Raw genomic sequence first — 23,045 nt, forward strand, 5'->3', positions numbered from 1 at the left:
CTGGGAAGAGGAGTGGTGGGATGGAGTACCCTCCATGCTGGACTGGACTCTACCATGCCCCCATGCTGGGTCCTTTCTTTCCCAGCCCCCTTTCTCTTTTCCGTTTCCTTTGTGCTTTGTCTTCCCCAATTAGACTATAATATCCTTGAGGGCAAGGACTGCCTTTCTTTTTCATATTTGCATCTCCAGCACTTAACACAGTACCTGGTACATAATATGCATTTACTGACTGATTACACATATCTACATATACGTATATATACATACATATACACACACCTATACTTGTGTGTGTGTGTCCAGATAGAGGACCTGAACCTAAATGGTGTAAGTATGGAGAGCCATTTACAAGAATTCAAAACTTTTAACTCTGATTTGTGCTAAATAGAATAAACCAACTTTTGCCCAAGTGAGAAGTAGTGCAGTTGCCTTTCTCTACTTTTCAAAATAATCAAAGATTGAATCTTTTGTTTTACTGTTTGGAATTTTACACTATGTTGTTGTCCTAATAAATCACATGGCCATTAAGAATGAGTTTACAAATTCTATGAATTGGGAGTTGTAAATGAGGGGAAAAGAAAACTATAAGTCATATACTAGGGGCTTGAAGAAGATAGATAAGGAGGATTTGGTATTTTTTTTTTTCAATTTGGGGGCATATTCCATATTAGAGAGGAGAGAGGGCTCACCTTGAAGGCAGGAAGAACTGGATTCAAGTCCTGTCTCTGACACGTGTTAGCAGTATGACCTTGGGCGAGTCACTTACATATTAGAGTTTTAGAGAGTTGTCTAAGTCCCTAAGTTGCAATGAAGTGGTAGATGTACAACTATTGGTAGATGGAGTTTTCTCTCCTGGGATTTTTGTATGTCAATGAAATCACAGGTCTAGTACCTGTCTACCTATCCCTATCCCAAATCATGTCTTAGATGGTAGTCAGAATGCCATCTGGTGGACAATTAGTATGTTATCACCATTTAGCTTGTTAATTAATCATATGACATTTTACTGCCCTCTATAGTTACAGAAAGCACAGGAATGAACCAGGTGTAGGTGACTGTATTGTAGCAGAATGCCTGTCATGTGCACCTCTATCTAGCATCTACCACCTGAACCTGTCACCAAAAAATATAAATTTTGAGTAATCACTAATTTGTGCTTGGATGAATGAATAAAGCATTTATTAAGCACTTACTATGTGCAAAGCACTGGGTATACAAATAGAGAAGATGAACTGGTCTCTGCTCCCAATTTCATATTCTAGTTGGGGAGACAACCCATGTGGAAGGAAGGTTTCAACTGCAAGTCAGAGGGAAAAGTCCCATGGTCCTTAGGGTATAGTGGTAAAGCAGATGGCAGTGCTTCTTCTTTAATGTCATTTCCACTGATAAAATCATATCAATTTCTGATGATAGACCATTTGACACTGTCAATGACTTTGGTGCAAGGACTTTCTTTTCTTGGACATCAGTAGATGGCCCAGAAGCTTGGAGCACCTTTAGGAATAGTTGCCAGGCTATATCTCCCCAGGATTTGGTTCCCAGGATGATGTCTGAGGATACTGGGCTAAAAATATTGCTGTTCCCAAGGTTCTTGGGTTCAGAGTTCTAGGTTCTCCATTAGGGTCTGAAGAGAGATAGTGTTCAAGGTGGTGGTGGTATTTTGATTTGTCTGGCATATGCTGCCCTCCTGTCTCTCCTTCAGGGGTGCCTTGTTGCTTCATCTAGGCTGGTTTTCCTACCTTTTGTGAAGCAGTCAATAAGGACTATTGTCCCTTTCTTCATGGGACTTGCTTCCCCTGAACATGGCTATGAGGTCTGGGTTGGAAGGAGAAATGATGGTCTGGCAGGTGCTGTCCCTTCTGGGGTTCCTGTGCCTATTGTTGGTAGTTGCTCAGCAGTTGTTGCTGGTAGTGATGAGGAAGATGGGATCTATCTCCTCAAAGATTTTGCACTTTAGTGATGACTGTGGGAGGTGGACTATAAGCAGTTCTGATGCTTTGGGTGAACACTGCTATACCCAAGTCTCTTGGGTTCAGGGTCATGGACTGTTGTCATTAGAGTCTTGAGGGAGATTGTGCTCAAGGTAGTGCTGGTAGTTTGACTTGCCTGGCATATGCAGCCTCCTGCCTGCTTCTAAACAATGTGAAATACAATTTAGAGCAAAATTTTTTTTAAAAATGCTACTCCTTAATAATTTTTTTTTCACTATACTTCAATTGTAATTAAAACTGCTGAATACAATCAGATGCATGGTATTGCAAATTAGAACTGACACATAAGAAAACCCATAAAATACATTGTCAAGCACATATATCACCAGAAAAGGAAGTGGATTAGTTATGTCAGGACAATCTGAGTGTACATTGGTACCCTCGAGCCAGCAAAACAATGAAGAGGGTACTTCCAACATATTGAATGCATTCTTTATGGAGTATTTATGGAAAAAACAAGAACAAGAATTTCTGGGAATAGAAAAGCCTGGAGAGTTGACATCTGCATTGATAGAAGCACTATTTCCATTGAAAGAACAATGAGTCCACTAAAGAATCAATCTCACAATGAGTCCTCCTAATTCTTCCTAAAGGCTTACCCTTGACTTTCTTTCACTTAAGGTACTTCATTTGAAGAAAAGTCCATGATTCTTAACATTTCTGTAGTATGTAAGCAGCACATAGCTTTTCTTCTATTGCTGCTTCTGTTGCTGGACTCTTCATGTTGCTAGTTGGTGTTTAGCTCCATCAAATTAGTTTATTTCTCTCCTAAAGTAGAGCTGTCTTGCATCACCTTATAATTATTTTTTCTTCCAGATCACAAACAGAAAAGTAGTCTAGGGCTTCAGTCCAGTCTGTGAACAATCCTCTGATTGCTTTTTTTCCACTCAGTAAAATTCCCTTGGAAGCCAAATGAGTCATTCTGCTAACTCTCTTCCTCCAAATCACCTTAGAATCATAGGATTGGATACTCTTGGAGATCATCTTCATTTTAGCCCGATCAGACTTCAACTCTCCTAGACAGTAATTGACAGCAAAAAGTGAAGACTAAGGGAAAAAAGGTGAAAGGCATAATTTGCATAAAAGGTGTGTCCTGGGTTCACTGGTAGACTGAATTATTTTATTTTTTTTAAACCCTGTGGTGGTTAGCAGGGAAGCCCAGACATATTAGAATATATAGCTCCAGAGATTCTGATTCTAGGGATTGATTTGTATATTTGATCTGCTCGTAGGATTTGGGGTAATATAATAATATGAGCTAGCATTTACATAACCCTTTGAGGTTTATAAAACACTTTACATATGTTATCTCCTTTGGTCCTTAAAACAACTCTGTGAGGTAAGTGCTATTTTTATTCCCATTTTACAGGTGAGGAGATTGAGGGTCACAGAGGTCAAATGAAATCATGAGCAAGTTTCTGAGGCCACACAGCTAGTCAGTGACTGAGAAAGGATTTAAACTCAGGTATTCCCTACTTCAGGTCCAGCACTCTATTCTAGGTATGTCACCTAGCTATCTTTATCTCTGTAATATTGAAAGATGAATATTTACCTTTACCATGAATGGTGTAGTCTAGAAACAAACAGAAAATACATATTAGAAGTGATATTAAGTTCTTATAGTTGGGAAAAAAAATCTCTTTTAAGAATAGATTGGTAACCTGCTATGTTAGGAAGTCTAGCAAAGGTGAGAAAGTGACTCATTTGAAATTAGAAAATCTGGGTTCAAATCCTGATTCTGTTACTTACCTTGGGTAAATCACTTAATATCTTTGGATTTCAGTTTTTGTTTCTATAATCATTACCAACCTAAAGGGATAGGGAGGAATTAGCAGGGGTTAAAACAAGCCTATTGGCTGAATGTGATAGTAATGGTATATAAAGATCCCCTGTATTGGCTTGGTTTTTGGTTTGATTGTGTTAAAACCCAGAGCTTGTTAATCCCACTTGTGGGATGGACTTGTTGATGTGAAAAGAGAGTGCTGAATTGGGAGGAGCAGGTGACGTAGATTTGGAGAGACACAAGAGAGAGGCTGAAGAACTTTTTGGAAGCAGCACCCTTGTAGAGGCAGAGAGAGACTGAGAGGATTGCTGAGGGCCACTTTGAATTTCCCAGGACTTTTGAGACCTGCCACCCAGAGCTGCTGAGGACTGAGGAGACATAGCTGTTTTGCTGGTACTTTGTCTGTCTGTTTTGATGTTGTTTTGCCAGATTTGTCCACTGGTAAAAGACAGTCCTGTTGTTGCAGAAGTTCTGGAACCTGGCTGTTGGTTAAGACCTCCTGAGACTGTTCTGCAGACAGAGAGTGTCCACTGGTGAAGGACAGTGCTGTTGTTGCAGGGGTCTGGGAACCTTTCTGTTGGTTCAGAGCTACTGAGACTGTCCTGCAGACAGAGAATGAATACTGTCCACTGGTGAAGGACAGTGCTGTTGTTGCAGGAGTCTGGGAACCTTTCTGTTGGTTCAGAAGCCCTGAAGAAGGATTTTCTTGTTGTATGTTTACAGAAATCCTAGGAGAGGGTTTTGCTAATGTTTTCAGGGGTCCTAAGACTGTTCTGCAGACAGAGGATGAATTAAATGAAGAGACTGGCAATGTATCTTGTGGCCTTGTTAAGGTTTGTCTCCCCAGGAACAAAGATTGCTGAGAACTTGCCTCTTGTCAAGATGAAGAAAAGACCTCCATTTGGGTATTAAGTGCTGTGCTTGGACTTGATGTAACTCTGGGGTAGATTCAATTGTGATCCAGGGGTGGGGAACTTTTGACCTTTTTGTGCTTTGTGATGGACTAAATGAAGGTATAGCCTAGGGGTGGAGTAGTATTTAGAACAGGAACTTTGTAATTGATTGAATGATTGGAAGGTCCTGGGGTGGGGTAGTACTTGGAGATTATTTAATCACACTTAGTAAATGCTGTATTTTGAATGATGTCATATTTTGATCTTCTCTGTCCTTAATTTGTCCCTGAATAAAATGGAGAGCACCTATGCTGGTATTTTGAACCTTGGGAAGTTGCCTTTCCTTGGCATTACATTACACTGACCTGAGTGCATACCACACATAACTAGACACACTGACTGATGTCATATCATAATTGCAGCCACCAAAAACCTCTGACATCAATGAATGAGATCGTAAGCAAAACTTTGTGGCCGGTCCTTGGGATGTTGTGACAGAGGTGGACCATTGCCCATTAAATTTTGGCAGTATAGATTTTTAGACTTGAAAGGAGACAATTTAAGGAACCAATTTAAGACTGAACTTCCTTTGGGTGTAGGTATGGAGGTTGGACAACTGGTCTTGTATGAAGGCATTCTACACCTATCTTTCTTCTTCTTCTTCTTCTTCTTCTTCCTTCTTCTTCTTCTTCTTCCTTCTTCCTTCTTCTTCTTCTTCTTCCTTCTTCTTCTTCTTCTTCTTCTTCTTCTTCCTTCTTCTTCTTCCTTCTTCTTCTTCTTCTTTTTCTTCCTTCTTATCTTCTTCCTTCTCTTTCTCCTCCTTTTCTATTTCTCCTCCTTAGCCCTAAACCCTAAATATTTTTATGCCCATAATTCAAGGGCCCCTACTTAATTTGATAATATGCTCTTGGAGTCAAGATATAAACTGTGAACCAAGGGGACCCCCAAAAGAGAGGGGCTCTGGGCTCACATATATCTATGGTAAATCCTGGGGACCCTGACCCCAAAGAGGGTCAAACTTGTTTTCTGCCTCTTCCCACCCCTACATTCCCTCAGGGAAAAATTCTAAAGCAAACTAGGTTCATGTCTAGGGACTCCTCAAAAGAATTTCTGATAAAGGTGCTTGAAGAGTATCAGGTATGGAGTAGCATTTTTATTTTGCCCCACATGAAATGCCTAAGATACAAAGGACTCAGGCATGCATGAACAAATACAGGAAATATAAAACAATGCTTCCCTTTATACTTATTATATTCCCTTCAGAAGATAAAAGTCCTTTGAGGTACTGTAGCGGCAAGCACCCCAAGCGTCCTCAGGGTTTGCTGCCACCACAGGTTCTTGGATCTGCTTTGATAAAGGAAAGCAACTCAAAATGGGTTAACAAGCTTACTTTAATCAGTCAGACCATATATCGGTTACCTTGTTCAGGGGAAAAAGGTCAGCACCCCGAACTTCAAAGTATACAGGCAGAATTATCAAGACAGAAACAGATCAAGTAGACAGCTTTCCAAACTGTCCAGCCATTACATCCATACCCAATCAACATCTGGGTTTCAACATCTGGGTTTTTCAAAGCCAGGGGGGCTCTGGACAACGGCTTCCCAGAATCCATATCAAATCACAGAACACTTCTCAAAGTGAGCCCCAAAACAAAGCTACACATCAGGGCTTATATAGCCTTCTCCTGGCTCAGAGAATGTAACAACCTTATTGACTCACTGGCCAATCAAAATGTATCAACTGAAAAACAAGCCTCCCACCCCAGGCTCCAGGTGCACTTTAGCCTAGGGGCAGGGAAGATCTTTAAGTTTGCATTTCCATTACAGGTACTGTGGAAAAAATGTTTTTCATTCACTTCAAACCTGCACTGTCTGAGCAACTCACAGCAATTATCATGGAATGTTGGCAAAATTCTGATCTTCTGGCCAGCTAGGACCTGGCTTTCTTTAGTTCTGCCATAGGACAATCCTGGTGTTTGTGTTCATCTCCAAGATGCATGCTTTTAAGAAATCCTTCTGGGTTTCCATTGCTCAACTCTGGAATGCTTGAATTTAGGACTAAGCATTTGGTTTAACTCCCAAGGTTTAAGCTCCCAAGTTCAGAACTGTCCATTTCTCAGGATTGCCAGTGTTGTCCAGAGAATAAGAGCGAGCTGAGACCTGGGTTCAAGGTGAATTTAGGCGTGGATTTATTGATTAAGCCTGCAACTGCCTGAAGTATAAACTCAAATCAGGCAGCCCTGAATTGGGGTACAAACAGTGCTTATAAAGGCTAAAACCACAAAAACTACAATTGGGGAGGGGAACTAGCATAAGCAATGATGCACAGAAGCCAAGAATTGCCATTGGTTAGATCTATAGCTCGGACCTAATTTGGGGAAATGGTGCAAGGGTACAAGGGTACAACTTTTCCTGGAAAGGGGTCTTTCTGAGAACAGAGTGGAGGGTACAGGGTGAAGGGCTGAAGGGTCATTGGGTAATGGGGACAAGCTAGGGGTCATGTTCTGGGTAAAGTGTGGAGGGTGTTGGGTGATGGGGACAGGCTAGGGTCATGTTCTGAGTACAGGGTGTGGGGACCCTGCTTGGTCAGCAGGAACAGAACAGGGTGGTCTCTTCTTAAGATAAACTTATACCATAACCCTGGGACTGATCCTTGTACATATAGTGATGATATACAGAATGCTAATTCAGGAAGTAGGGGGTTAGGGGGACTATGCCTTGGGCAATACCCAAGACTATGCTATAAGCTGTTTCAAGCTATTACAGAATGTAGGATAGACTGGACTGGAGTGGGGAGAGATTTGAGGCAGAGACCAGCCAGAAGGCTATTTCAGTAGTCCAGGTATGAGATGGTGAAGGTACAGTGGATAAGAGCCCTAGGCCTGGAGTCAGGAAGACCAGAAAGACTTGAGTTCAAATGTGCCCTCAGACACTTACTAGCTGTATGACCCCAGATAAATCACTTAAACCCTATCTGCAATAAACTAGAGAAGGAAATGGAAAACCACTCCAACATCCTTGCCAAAAAAACCTCCATGCATAGCTGGTCCACCAGGTCATGAAGAATCAGACAAGACTAAATAAAAACAACAAGGCGATGAAGACTTGAACTAGGGTGGTGGCAGTGTCAGAGGAGAGAAGAGAGTATATAGAAGAGATGTTATGAAAACAGAATTGATAGGACTTGGCAATAGATTAGCTATGGGGACTAAGAGGTAATGAAGATGTCACCTAGATTCAATGACCTGTGCCCCAAAAAGCCGGAGATTAAGTCTTAGGCTCACATACAGTTATGTGTTTCTTATGCAAGCTGTCGTCGTCAAAAGGAGAGAAAACGTATGATGAGAAAGTCCAAAAAGAAAGGGGTTGAGTCATTTCTACTGATTTTATAGAACTCAGAGTAGAGAAATTCTTCTAAAAAGAGTTTATTCCCCTTGACACTTAGGCAACAATGATCAGAAAACAGCTTTATTCACTAAAGACTAATCAGGAATTTGATATGACCTCCAGCAAAGCATGGGAAGGGGGGTGTAGGTGAGTAACAAGTAGGTCTCATGGTTCATGCCCAACTCCATGAAAAGTGTTCCTTTCTGACAATAATCTCATCAAGTGAGTTGGGGATACTCATGTAATTAAACAGGAACACTCCTGTTCATTCCTGCTACATATCGGCAATATCTATTCCTTATCCTTGCCGTAAGTGATAGGATAAATTGGCCTATGGCCACACTGACATGTCACCATGCCAATACAGTCATAAACTCTGACACGAGAGTCTGGGAAGGTTCTGTCCCTGGGCCTTTGACTTTACTAACTTGAGTAAGCTTGCTAGTGGAACAGCTCGTCTGCTTGGAACTTGTCCAGGAGACCCTGTCTTTGGCAAGAGATTACACTGCTTTTTCAACCTGCATGATCGCTGAACCTGAATTCAAAATGCTGTGTTTCCAGAATCTTCATGATCCTTGAGCTGGCCTGGTTTCCTGAATGTAGACTACCACTTGTCCCCCTTTTTTTTTCTGGTGCTATTTTTTGAAACCTGTTTCTAGCACTCAGTTCTCTCTTTCCTGTCCTTTGTTGTTATATCCTCCAGATAAGTGAGTGGGTTGTTTAGATCTTATTTATAAGAGAAGGGAGAAGATACAATATACTAGGATAAGAAAATAAAATGTGCATATAAAATAAAACTCCAGATTGAGTGACACCTAAACCTTCTAATCTAATTGTAACAAAAGTTTCCCAGACCTGGCCTGATTCTCTCTTGGGACTGGGCAGAAGTGTCCAGCATCTTCCCTGCTCTAGTCCAGAATAGAATATTTTCTACAAGAACACCCTGAAGCTGATTTTGGGGTACATCTCTTTGGGCTCACTGAATTGAGTTCGTTACTAGTCTCCAATTCCTATGTCTCAGTTGATTCTTAAGCCTCTAAGTGGTGTGGTAGGTTTGTGGTATTCCATATTTCTACTTGCTATCTCACTACTTCCTTCCTTAGATTCAGATAAATATAATGGGGTGCTGATCAGTTTGAACATTGAAATACTTCGACCCTTTCCATGTTACTCACACAATTCACAAAAGACAACCTTCTTCTCTTACTGGACTTGGCCTATCAATAGGCTCCTTTTAGACCAGAATGGTTTAATCCTTCCATAAGGGTCATAGGCTATGCCGATCACATACCTGCCTTGGTGGCAGTTCAGTGCCACACATAATTATTCCTGGAATGTATAACACAAAACATCAATTCTCTATTGCTCAGCTGCCCAGTTTTTGTTCTTTTATGGGGAGAAGGACTCCTGAGACATAGGCATTCTCACTTTATACCATCAGCTTTTAAAATCATATTATCCAGAGTAACATTATATATTGTGATTGGATACAGACATATAACATGCAATCATGCTTTATCACTGACTTTCAGTTGGTTATAAACTAATGTTCTTGAGCCTTGGCTAATTACTAACAAGAATTCATGCCAATTTGTGGATATAGTAATATAAATTCTGCTAATTTCAACTGCTTTGGCATTTCTTCCTGGATATCTGATGAGCAGATGATTCCCACTCTTCAGTTCAGCAAATATTTATTGGGCACCTAGAATGTGAATGGCTTTGGACTAAAGTCCTACCCCGATGCCTCTTGGTGTGGAGGTGAACTTGGATTTTCAAAAGCTATGTCAGTAAAGCACAAGCACTAGTGGCTCCTACTATGGTAGTTGTTTGGAGTTTGGAGACAAAGATTCATTATATGTGTCTTTGTCATCTGAGGACCAACCTTGTTAAGTTCAGAGAAACTCACTACTGGGTTAGCTGAAGGGTGATGACTTTTTTTTTTTAAATTTCAACAACTCTTCAACACTGTCTATTATGTTATAGAAGGTTTTTTTTCCTACTTTCCCCCCACTGTATTGAAAGGTTTTGCTTTGTGTCATTGGAGAGAGTATGTATACCCACAAAATTATATTTCCTTGAAAAATAAAGTATGAGCAGTGCACTGTGGTAGGCACTGGGTACCGGTCTTTTCTCTGGCAACAATCTCTAATTCTGCATTTGGATCAATGCCTACCATGTGATGGTGCTGTTCCTAAAGATCCTCTTCCTGGCAAAAAGAGGAAAAGGTATTGATTTGACATCACTCCAACTTTCCTTTATTCAATCATATTTTGACTTCCTCATAGGCTTCAGTGGAACCATCAGCTCCAAATACTACCACGAAGATTTCTCACTATTTAGTAAGTTTTAGATTGGCCTTTTATTTTTCATTTGGTAAATATTTATGATATACTAGCAGTGTACAGAGCCCCGTACTAGGACGTATGATAGGGGTAATATTGAGATAGAAAGTTAAGACCTAGTTCCTGCCTTCATGAAGCTTACAGTCTACTGGTTTCCATATGTACAAATAAGGCCATGTTTACAGGGGCAGGATAGATAGTTAGGATTTTACTTGTCCAACTGGGTTTGCTTATATCAGCCTAGTTTTCTTACAGGTCTGTTTCTGAGATCACTATTTTTGAGCTTTAAAAAGTATGTTTTCTGGAAAGACTTATATGAACTGATACTGAGTGAAATGAGCAGAACCAGGAGAACATTGTACACAGTAACAGCCATATTGGACAATGACTGACTTTGATAGACTTCTCAGCAAATCAAGGATCTAATACAACTCCAAAAGACTCATGATGGAAAATGCTATACTCATTCAGAGAAAGAACTTTGGAGTCTGAATGAAGATGGAAGCATACTATATGCTCTCCTTTTCTTTTGTTGTTTTGTTTCTTCTTTCTTGTACTTCTTCGCATTAGTTCTAATTCTTCTCTGCATCATGACTAATGTGAAAATACGTTTAATAGGATTGGATAAGGAGAGCCTATATCAGATTGCATGCTATCTTGGGGAGAGGGGAGGAGAGGAAGGAGAAGAAAATTTAAAACAAAATCTTATGGAAGTGAATGCTGAAAACTAAAAATAAATTATAAAAAAGTTAAAAAAGTATGTTTTAATTACTTTTTAAAAATCTTTTTTCTTGTACTTGAATGAGTCCCATTTGTACATTTGTAATGACATTTAAAAATTTTCTGTTTATTCTCTTTTAAAAAGAGGCAGCGTAGTGCTGTGGAGAGGGCTTGCCAGTGTCAGAAAAATAGGATTTGAATTTAGCTCCCATATTTATTAGCCATGTGCTTTGGGGCCTCGTTTTAAAAGAGGATAAACAGAAAAATTTTAAAAGTCATACTATCTAAGAGGGTTGTAGTGGGCAAAACGTATTTTCCATCTTAATGTATTGTAGCCATGTGAGGTGTTATTGTATATTGTTTTATCAGTTGCCGAAGACAAATCATTTATCAATAGGTTGCCACCCTACTAGTAAGGTTTTTTCTCTTCCTAGCTAGGTTGGCCCTTGTTGGGCACTTGGTGCCTTTTCTTCGTGGTACACCTTGCCAGAACTTGAGACCTATAGATAGCCTTTGAGAAAACCACGTTTATCTAGCCCCAGAACATGATAGGGCAGAACCTGATCTGTCAAATCCATGGCTCCTCAAAAGGGATTGGCCAACAATCTACATAGGAAAACCCAAATGGATGGAAAATGTGTAATTTTCCAAATGATGTTATTCTAGGTATAATTTACTCCGTTTCCCGAAGAATCACAAAAGATGGGCGTTCCCCATCTGTGCCGAGGGTTTTGGAACCAGGAAAGTCCCGCTTTGTGGTTACCATGGTAACTAAGCCCGCCTTTTTGAGGAAGGAGAAGGTGCTTGTCAGACAACGATTTGATTCCCTGTTCAGCGGAATTATGACTTCTGATCCCTGTGTTTGTTAGCAATAATGTGGGAAACATCTGCTTACTTCATGCCACCCCGCGAGGCATGCTGTTTTATTGTTGTGGGAGTAGGAATTGTGTATTCTTAAAAGTGGCTCCAGAACAACTGGGGGGAGGGAGGAAATAGATGTTTTCAACCAATTAGAAGTGTTTCCCAGGAGAAGGGGTGGGACCTCGCCCTCCTATTCCCGCCCCTCCCCACATTGTGCCAGAGAGTCAACACGCATGCTTCATTCCTCCGTTCCTTCCTAGTCTCAATGGTTGGGGAGGCGGGGGAAATTGCGCTCTGGCGCACGCGCATGCGCCCTGCGTCCCCGTCGTCGGGCGCTGACTCATAGTCGACGCTCGCTCGCTACTGGTGTGGCAGCTACTCGGTCTGAGTCGCTTGCCCCACGCGCGGCTGTGACCGTGGGCGCCATGAATTGCGAGAACTTCGCGGCGGGCGAGCGGTTGGTGTCCCCGGCCTACGTGCGGCAGGGCTGTGAGGCCCGCCGCTCCCACGAGCACCTCATACGGCTCCTGCTGGAGAAGGTACCGAGGTGCCCGCCCCGCCCCCCTGGGCCGGCGACCCGTGAAGGAAGCCCGGCCCCGAGCCTCGGCGCTCTCGCCGGGGCTTCCCGGGCCTGGGGGTCTGGGCGGGACGTGGAGAGGTCTGGGTTGTTTGCCTCTAGGCGAGGGAAATGCCAGTGGTGTGTAGAGGGCCAAGTCCACACCTTCTCTAAGCTGCCAGAAGAGTGGGCAGCCAGCCCGGGTGTCAGTCAGCAAGCATTTCCTAGGCGTTTACTGTTTTCGGGCGCCGTGCTCAGGAAGCACCCGGGATACCGCGGTGTCCCCCGCCTTCGTCCCCAGGTTGACAGGGAATAGTGACCGAAGATGGAGAAGATGCCCGGGAGCCCTGATAAAGGTGAAAGATCGGGGCACCGGAGGCAGTGAGGCGTGCCTTCCGATCCGTTTGTGTGGCTGTGGGCGTGTCGCTTCTCCGTCTTGAGCCTCAGTTCCCCTTCGGCCAAGTGGGCTGTGAAACTTGCACTGCCTCTGTAGCCACATCCAGGGATCGGCCGTGGATTCCCTTAACTTCTCAATACCCCCAGGCAGCTAAGACTAATTTACCAGGAGCTGTCATCTGCCTAGCTGGAAGTAGCGTGCTCAGTCAGTTAATATCATGTGCCTGGCTCTGGGGGGAGGGGAGGGAGGAAGGATTGGTCCCTGCCTTTCAGGAGTTTACAGTCTGAACACTACACTAGAGGAAGCTGAAAAGGGAGGAAATAGGGAAAGCTACTAGGTGCAGACCATGATAGAGAAATCCAGAGGAGTGCAGCTAGCAGGAAATAAAGAGATAACTGGCATCCTCATTAGATGAAGGCTTTGGGAGGAACTGCCTGCTCTGCTTGCCAGTCTGACAAGATGTGAGTACCAAGGCTGATGTGATCTTGTAGGATGGTGAAGTTCCAGGTGGCATGATGTGATGATGCTTGTGGGAAATGAAGACACGACTAGCCTGGGGTTCTTAACATGTTTGGTGTCATGGACCCCTTTGGCAGTGGTCTGGTAAAACCTATGGACCCGTTTTCAGAATAATTAAATATATAATGAAGGAAATGCTAAATTTCAGATATCAGTAGAAATAAAATGGACCCCTTTTTAGAATAATTTTAAAGAAATCATAATTGAAGTTAGTATAAAGTTTTTTTTTTTTCCATTCAAGTTCAAGGACTCCCTGAAATCTGTCAACCAGCCTTAGACACACACTAGCTGTGTGACCCTGGGCAAGCCATTTAACCTCTGCCCCTTAATCCACTAGAGAAGGAAGTGGCAAACCACTCTAGTATTTTTACCAAGAAAACCTCATGGATAGTATTAGTGTGCTTTGGTCCACTGGGTCAGGAAAAGTTGGATACAACTGAATAACAGTAACTAACTAGATACATTATATAATCTGAGCTTTAGTATCCCTGTAAAAATAGGTGGTAAAGGTATTTTTCAGGTAAGGAAATTAAGGCTCACAGAAGTGTTACCCATAAGCAAATGCCAGTGATCACAGCTGCTAAATATTGACTGTGGAGTTGGATGGGCAGCTCTTGGTGGCTCAGTGAATAGAGTGCTGGTCCTGGAGTCAGGAAGAATCATTTTCCTCAGTTCAGATCTGGCCTCAGATACGTACTAGCAATGTGACCTTGGGCAGGTCACTTAACCCTATTTGCCTTGGTTTTCTCATCTAGAAAATGAAGTGGAGAAGAAAATGGTGAACCACTCCAGTATCTTTGCCAAGGGAACCCCTAATAGGGTTGCAAAGAGTTGAACATGACTGAAAATAACTGAACAACAGCAACAAAAATGTGAAATTGGAACCTTTGTCTTCTTGATTCCAAGTCTGGTACTTGATCCACTGTATGGAACTTAGAAAATTAGTAAAAAGAAGCATAGTAGTAGCAAATAGCTACAGAAGACTGACTTCCTTAATTATATCTTTTAAAACATATTTTCCTTTCCCAAAGGGTAAATGTCCAGAAGATGGTTGGGATGAGAGTACTATTGAGCTGTTTCTCCATGAACTTGCCATTATGGATAGTAACAATTTCCTGGGCAACTGTGGTGTGGGAGAAAGGGAAGGTAGAGTAGCATCTGGGTTAGTTGCCCGAAGACATTACAGGTAAATTTTAAAAGTAGTGTGTGCTATCTATTATGTCCTGTAAGAATGCTTCAGTTAGTTTTCTTAATATTTTAAAAATTTTATCACTTATTTATTTCCAGTGTTCTTGTTAAATTTTGAATTCCACACTTTCCCTCCTGCCCCTTCCCCCTCCCCATCAAGAAGGCAAGCAATATGACAGTCATACATGTGAAGTCATGCAAAATATTTCCAGATTAGCTATATTTCCAAAAGAGCAAGAACAAGAAAGGAAGAAAATGAAGTTCTCTCTGTAGGTATATAGCATTTTTCATCTTGAGAGTCCTTTAGAATTTTCTTGGATCATTGTATTGCCCAGAATAGCCAAGTCTTTCAAGTTGATTATCATTATATGCAACATTGCTGTTATTGTGCACAGTGGTCTCCAGGTTCTTCTCATTTCACTTTGTGTCAGTTCATATAGCTCTTGCCATGTTTTTCTGAGCACACCTCTCTCATCATTTCTCACAGCACAATAGTACTCTATCACAGTCATATGCCACGACTTGTTCAACCATTCCCTAATTGCATCCCCTAGATTTACAATTCTAGCCACCACAAAAAGAGCTGCTTATTATAAATATTTTTGTACATATAGGTAGGTCCTTTTTATTTGATCTCTTTGGGATACAGACCTAGTAGTAGTACCACTGGATCAAAGGGCATGCATAGTTTTATAGTGCATTAGGTTTAAAAACCATATTGTTTTATTTATTTCCTTGAAAGAAAAAAAAAGATATGCATTAAATAAACACCTGTAATAGTGAAGTTTTATATAAGTCAAATTTGGGGGTAAATGTAGGTGACATATTTAGTCTAATATAGTGTACTAAAAATTTTGTAATAAAATACACATAACAAAAATATACTCAGGCTAAAAGCAACAGTGAATTTAATTATATATATATATATATATATATATGAAAGGACTTTGAAAATTTTAGTTTAGCACTATAAAAATGTAATTGTTGAAACATAGAATTTTAGAGTTCATCTTAACGATCCCATTATTTACAAACTGAAGGTTGTCTGTCAGTCAGCTAGCATTTATCAAGTGCCTATTAAGTGCCAGGTATTGTAAGTTCTGGGCATGCAAATAATGGCAAAAGATAGTCCCTGCTCTCAAGGAGCTCACTGTTTAATGGATTATTATTGTTCCTTTTACTATAATGAAGCTTAGCACTGGTATGCCCTGCTTTATCACAACCTGCTATAAAAAGACTTCTGACTAGCAAATCAGGAAATGATTACAGAAATTACAGAGTTTTTTTTTTTAATAATTTGGTGATTATTTTTAATTGTGAGAGCCTCTATGCCATTTATAATATAGTTTAATTTAGGAAGAACTTTTCTTTTTAAAAAAAATTTTTTTTTTTTGTGGTAGGGTAATTGGGTTTGAGTGACTTGCCCAAGGTCACATGGCTAGTGATTGTAAAGTGAGTCCGGATTTGAACTCAGGTCCTCCTGACTCCAGGGCCAGTGCTCTGTTCACTGTGCCACCTAGCCACCTCCGGAAAAACTTTTCAAGGAGCACATTTTTTGTGTAGCATCAGGCATACCACTGTGGCAATTTAATTTAACAAACATTTCTTAAGTGTTTGCTGTAAGACACTGCTAGGGGCTAGAGATAAAGAAATGAAGAATGAAACAGACTGTGCACTTAAAGAACATATAGTCTAATAAAGTTTTAGAGTGTATATAAAAGAATATGATATGAGACAGATTATGATAAATGCAAAAGATGTGAAATTTACAGATAGATTACTTGAAGGTGGGGGAATCAAGGAGTGGCTCCTGAAAATCAAAGGGAGTACATTCTAGGTATGAGTGGTGAACCTGTGTGAATACTTAGAGGTGGAAGAAAACAATGACATGGGGGTACCATGATAGTAGTCCATTTTGACTAGTACATGAAGTTGATAAAGATCAGAAATGAGAAATAAGGCCAGACTTTATATGGAAAGCTGTGATTTCTACTGCCTATTTTTTTTAAATTTTATTTTTGTTCAGTGAATAAAAATATATATTTTTTCCCCTTTCATTTTCCCTCTTTGGGGAAAAAAGAAAGACAAACAAAAACCTTATAATATACATAGTCAAGGAAAACAAATTCTCACATTGGTCATATCCAAAAACTTTTGTGCCTCACTCTTCACTTTGAATCTCTCACCTCTCTTCTTGTGAGGTGGAGAACTTGCTTTATCATCAGTTTTCTGGAGTCGTGGTTGCCCACTGTGTTGATCAGAGTTCTTAAGTCTTTCAAACTTGTTACATGTTATTATTACAATATTATTATATACATACATTGTTCTTCTGGTTCTGTTCACTTCTTGCTGATTAGTTCACATAAGTCTTCCCGATTTTCTCTGAAATTATTTTGCTCTTATCACCTAGGTGAGTTTTTCTCTCAGGTCAGTGGTCCAAATAAGTCCTACCACATAGAGCTTAAACAAGGGACTTTAGGAAGGTGTGAAAATTGCACCCCCTATGTTTGTACTACTTACTTGAACTTTAAGCCTGTTGTAACACATGTAACTTGATGTAACACAACCTGGAGTTCAACATTTTCTGGCATTAAATAATATTCATTTAAAAAAGTAATATTTTAAAAGTGTCCTTTGTTTTGTCCTCAGTTTTTATACCTTAGGAGTATTGCCTTCTTTTTCTGCCCTAATCCTGATTCTCTTCTTAAGCTCCAGGAGCAAGGTGACAGCTTTCTTTTATCTGGGAAGAAAATTGTGTCATCAAAAAAAAAAAATTAGAGTGAAACAAATGTCACTCATTCCTTCTTAGTACCCAGAGTATTGACCAAATTTTAGCTTACCATCTTGAGTAAGGGAAGGAGGAATTAAAAGAGAAAATGTTTTTCATGGATGATTAATTGATCATTTAATTATTATAGTTTCCATATTATAAATATACTTATTGGGAATATTGTAGAGGATATATCTTATATCTTAACTCGATGTTCTCTTGATCCCTTTTAAGTCTCAGGTTCTACCCCTATAAAAGCCAGTTATTGCTTCTCATTTTCTAGGTTATCTTATTTGCATACATGTACATGAATTATTTTGCATAAGACTTTTTTTTTTTTCCCATTTATTGACCCTTCTTTTGTTTAGGTTCATTCATGGAATTGGAAGATCAGGTGATATTGCTGCTGTGCAACCCAAAGCTGCAGGTTCTAGCCTTTTGAACAGAATAGCCAATTTGTTAGTTCTGGACATCATAAGGCTGGCTGGTGTGTATTATATTAATTGTGCTACTTTTTGCTGACCTGCTACAAATGAGGGAGTTGGGCTAGATGGCCTCTGAGTTGTCTCCATCACTGAATTTGTGGTGAAATACTTTCAATGAAATACTTTCAATTGACTTAATTTCTTATTGCTTCTTTATTTACAGGTGTTCGTTCAGTGGCTGACTGCTTTGTTGTGCCAATGGCAACTGGTATGAGTCTAACCCTGTGTTTCTTGACACTACGACACAAGAGACCAAAGGCAAAATATATTATTTGGCCTCGGATAGATCAAAAGTCCTGCTTTAAATCCATGATCACTGCAGGTAATGAAATGTATTATTAATTATCAATGTTGTATTAATATTATAACATTGAGAGACAGTACGGCTCAGTAGATAGAGTGTTGGACTTCTAGTCAGGAAAATATGGGTTCCAATCTTGATTCTAACACTAGTCATATGACCGTGGGAAAGTCACTTAACCTATCTAAGCCTGAGTCTCTAAAAATTATTTACTATATTATCTTTAAAATTTGCATTTCTAGGATTTCCTGCATTGATAAAAATCAGAACATTGATGTAATGAGGTTAATATTACATAGTCTTTTAGACTTGTTTAGAATCATAGATAAAAACTAAAAATTTATTAAAACAGAATACTGTAAAAAGTTAGTCCATATATACATACATATACAAAAAACCATTACCATGAAATAGATACCCTTCTAATTGACTGGATCCAGTATTAATAAGTATTGAAAAATTGGACAGTAATAATAGCTAACATTTCTAACTTTAGGTTTTAAAAGTACATTTGTTATCTCATTCGAGCCTTGCAACAGCTTTGTGAAGTAGGTTTTATCATTATTTCCATTTTACAGATAAGGAAATTGGGAAGAGAAGGGCTAAATAACTTGTCCAGGGTCTCATAGTAATTATATGATATAGTATTTGAATCAATGTTTTTCTGCTCTTAAGTCCAGCTCTCTGCTGTGCCACAATGTTTTGAAGAGAAACAAAGACTGATGACTGGGTTGTGATATTCAAGGAAATTAAGCAGTAGACAGTTTAAAGTTATGTGATGAGGCAAAATCACTGCTATAAATCTTTGAGAAGGATAAAAGATCAAAACAGAGCAAGTGGTGTTAGAAATTTAGATTGAGATTTCTTTTTCCTTAAATAAGGTCTAGATCATAAACGAGAAAACTTGGCATATTTTTGGTATAGTCTCAAATTAATTGAACTACCATATTTGCACTGTCTTTCTGTAACTGAACTGCTTATCAAGCCATAAGGGTATTCTACTTCCATCAGAGTTGATTCATATTAGTGGAGTAATGCAAAAAACTCCCATAGACTTGAAAATATTGGTATATTTCAAGGTCAGAAATCAAAGACTGCTTCCATTGGAGAAATTTTCATTAAGAATTCAGAATAACTCTTCTTGTGACATTGTATTTGCAGAAGAGTGAGCCCCCAGGTTCTATGAGAAATGATTTGTAGCTACTGTTCTTACTATGTAATTTTAGTAAATGCCATTTCTTTGAAAGAGGTCAAGATAGACTTACTTTTGCAAATGGTAATGTGGAGAGAGGTCTGTGGTCTAAAGATCATTCTTATTGTTGTATTCCAAGGGTGTTGGAGGATGTAAAACTAAGTGCAAAATTTCTCTGTTACAGTTTTGGTAATTCTACCTCATGTTAGACTTTCACACTTCTGATGAGCAAAAGGTAGAGTTGAGAAAAAAAAGATGTATTGCAGATGCGCAGGGAAAATTATCAACCAACACAGATTTTAAAGACAGATACAGAAGATGGAAACAGAGGTCAATAGTGGAAAATGAATACATAAGTGTGGCATGGTCCTATAAGAATAGTACCAGAAGAACCAAAGCTCAGACTGGACTGATGCTGGCAGTTAAAGCCAAGGACAACAAAAAAAGATTTTGTTAGCTATATTGGAGGAAAAAGGAAAATTGAAGAAGAAAGAGACCCACTATTTGGAGCGTATGGGACAATGACAACTGAATGATAGAGAAAAAACAGCTTCTCAGCTCTTACTTGTTTCTGTTTTTCTCTTCTGAAGAGAATAATCTTTGAAGTGGAAAGAAAAGAAGAAAATAACCAATAGGGAGATGATACCTGTGCTAAGTTGGGAGGTGGAAAGTACTTTAGCTGCCCCTGGTGAGTGTAGTTTACTAGTCTCAGATGAACGATATCCTAGGATACAAAGAACATATAAGTAGGAATGACTGCTGAATCATTGGGGGTGATCTTTGAAAGGTTATGAAATCCTGGAGAGGTACCAGAGAACTGGAGAAGGGCAAATGTCCCAATTTTAAAAAAAGGACAAGAGTGGCATCTGAAAACTAGAGGCCATCTAAATGTGACTTGGATTCCTGAAAAAATTCTAGCTTGTATTGTTAGAGATGTTAGTCAATATCCAGAAAAGTAAGTTGTTATCATGAGGGTGAAGGACGCATCAGAAACAAGGCGTGACAAACTAACTTCACTTCTTTTGTATGATAGGCTTACAAGGCTCGTAGGTCATGGGATTGTAGCAAAATAGTTGACAAAGTCGCCCATACTATTCTTATTAAAAGAGCTTAAAGAAATGATAGTATAGATAGGTGGATTTGAAGCTGCTTAAATGTCTAGGTTGAAAGAGTAGTAATTAATGGTCCATGGTCACCTTTGAAGGAAGCTTCTAGTATAGTGGGCCCCAGAGATTTATGCTTTACTTGGTACTGTTGATGTTTAACATTTTTTTGATCAGCGACTTGGATAAGGGGATAAATGGTATGTTTGTCAAATTTTCAAACTAGAGAATAGGTATCTTAACACACTGCATGACAGAGTTTGCCTACAGTTCTTGACAGGCTTGAACATTGGGCTGAATCTAGTAGGAAGAAATTTAGTAGGGATAAATGTAGAGTCTTGTAATTGTTTTTAAAAATCAATTTCACAGCTACAACATGTGGCATTTATGACTATACAACAGTATGCAAAAGATTTGAGAGTATTAGTGGATTGTAAGCTCAATATCAATTGACAGTGATATGGCAGTAAGAAAAGTGAATGTAGTCTTTGACAATATTAAGAAAAGTGTCAGGACTAGGGAAGTGATAGACCCATTGTACTTGGTCAGACCACATCTGTAGTATTGTGTTCAGCTCTTAGTATCTCATTTTAGGGAGGATGTTGATAAGCTGAAGAACGTTTAGAGGAGGGCAACTGAGATACTAAAGATCTTCAAGATATTGCTGCATGTGGATCACTTGAAGGAAATGGGGACATTTATCTTGGAGAAGAGAAGATCTAAGGGAGAACATCATAGGTGTCTTAAAGTATTTGAAAGGTTATGTGGAGGAGGGGGGGCCATCTCCAGTCTTTCTGATCTGTATTCTGCCACTGAGGAGAAAGTGAGGCTGGTGACTTTGTATAGCCCTACCTCACTTGAATTCAATTTACTTTCAAATCATGGCCTCACCTTCCTGATGTCATCGTCCTCTTTGAGAAGGAAGGACAAACAATATGTGGAGGAAGGATTAGGTTATTTTGTGCTTGGTCCTAGAGAGCATAACTAGATGCAATGGAAGACAGTTGCAAAGAGGCATATTTAGGCTTGAAAAACTAACAATTAGAGTTGGGCAAAAGTGGAATGAATAGACTGTATTGGAAATGGTGGGTTCCCCATCACTGGAGAGCTTTAATAAAAGACTAGTTGCATTGTTGGGTGTGTTGTAGAGAAACTTCTTGTATATATAGGTGTGACTAATTGGATTCTGAGGTCCAACTCTGTCCAACTCTGAGAGTTTGTGTTAATAGTTATACTTTATATCATATGAGAGGTGAGAGGCTATTTGTTATCTGAGGACCAGTATAATTAAATTTGGGGAAATCCATTGCCAGAACATTGGTCAGCCAGATGATATATTTTTTTTTAGTTTTAGCAACCCAAGAAGATCAACTTTTAAGGTGTTTAAGAAGTTTCAGTCTCTATATAATGGATCACTAAAGCATATTGTAATTTATACTTAAGAGTAACTGCCTAGTGACAAATTGACTAGAAATCATAATTTCTTCTCATCACCAAACCTCTATTCCCTTTCTTTTGTTCCTCCTTTTTTTAAGACAGTGATAGTTAGATCTAGAAATTTCTTTCCTTTAGGGAAAAAAAAACCAAACCTGTATAGTTCCTGGAACTGAATTCTACTTACATTTATGAGACCATGACCAGATTTCAGACTCAATAAAACTTATTGTTGATGTCTCACATCTTCCCTTTTGAACTTCACAATTTCTGTTGCAGGCACAGCCAGCTGTCTGGTTTTCCAGTTTCCCAACCTCAGTGTTCATACTTGACTTACCACTTTCCCTCATGGCATTTCAGTCTCCACAATACCTCTTATGTCCCCTTTTCTTTATTCATAAAACCATCACCCTTGTTTAAGCCTTAATCACCTCTTGCCTGATATATTGCAATGATCTTATAATTTTCTTCTTTACTCAAAGTCTCTCTTTCCTCTAGTCTTATTTTCCACTCTGTAACCGAAGTGGTATTCCTAAAGCCTGGGTTTTGAAAATGCTATTCTCCTGCTCAGTAGACTCCAGGACTCACTGTGATCTGTGGGATTAAATATAAACTCATCTGTTTGACTTTTGAAACTTTGCACAACCTGGCCCCTTTTCAACTTTATTAAACATCAACTTTATTAAACATCATCTCCCTTCTTGCACAATAGAGTAGAATCATACTGGTTTTCCTGGATGTTCCTCATATGTTAACCTTCTATCCCTGTCCCATTGTCTTTTGTAGTGGCTGTCCTCCATGCCTGGGATGTATTCCCTTTGCATCTTCACGTTTTGGAATCCCTGGTTTCCTTTGAGACATAGTTCAAGTGCCACCTTCTACATAAGGATTTTTTTTAAGAAAAATTTATTTACTTATTTTTAGTTTTCAACATTCACTTCTTTAAGCTTTTGAGTTTTCAGTTTTCTCCCCCTCCTTCCCCTTTTCCCTCCCAGAGGTGGCATACAGTCTGACGTGGGCTCTACCTATACATTCATATTAAGCATATTTTCATAATAGTCATGTTGTAAAGAAGTATTAGAACCAGTGGGAGGAATCATGAGAAAGAAGAAACAAAACAA

The 23,045-nt window shown here is 39.5% G+C and overlaps 1 protein-coding gene and 1 pseudogene across 1 annotated transcript in view; one reads left to right on the forward strand and one right to left on the reverse strand.

Moving 5' to 3' along the window:
• Positions 1 to 12,406, reverse strand: part of LOC138151395 (glyceraldehyde-3-phosphate dehydrogenase pseudogene) — a 45,030-nt pseudogene extending 32,624 nt beyond the window's left edge.
• Positions 12,297 to 23,045, forward strand: part of SEPSECS (Sep (O-phosphoserine) tRNA:Sec (selenocysteine) tRNA synthase) — an 82,272-nt gene continuing 71,523 nt past the window's right edge. The window contains exons 1-4 of the mRNA XM_069069023.1: positions 12,297 to 12,518; positions 14,483 to 14,637; positions 17,778 to 17,896; positions 18,058 to 18,216. Coding sequence (XP_068925124.1) covers positions 12,405 to 12,518; positions 14,483 to 14,637; positions 17,778 to 17,896; positions 18,058 to 18,216 — 547 coding nt within the window. The 5' untranslated portion in view covers positions 12,297 to 12,404. The remainder of the gene's footprint in view (positions 12,519 to 14,482; positions 14,638 to 17,777; positions 17,897 to 18,057; positions 18,217 to 23,045) is intronic.

The sequence above is a fragment of the Petaurus breviceps genome, unplaced genomic scaffold (genome assembly GCF_028583685.1).
Source record: "Petaurus breviceps papuanus isolate PSGF00001 unplaced genomic scaffold, PetGlider_PUasm1.0 140, whole genome shotgun sequence".
Taxonomy (NCBI): domain Eukaryota; kingdom Metazoa; phylum Chordata; class Mammalia; order Diprotodontia; family Petauridae; genus Petaurus; species Petaurus breviceps.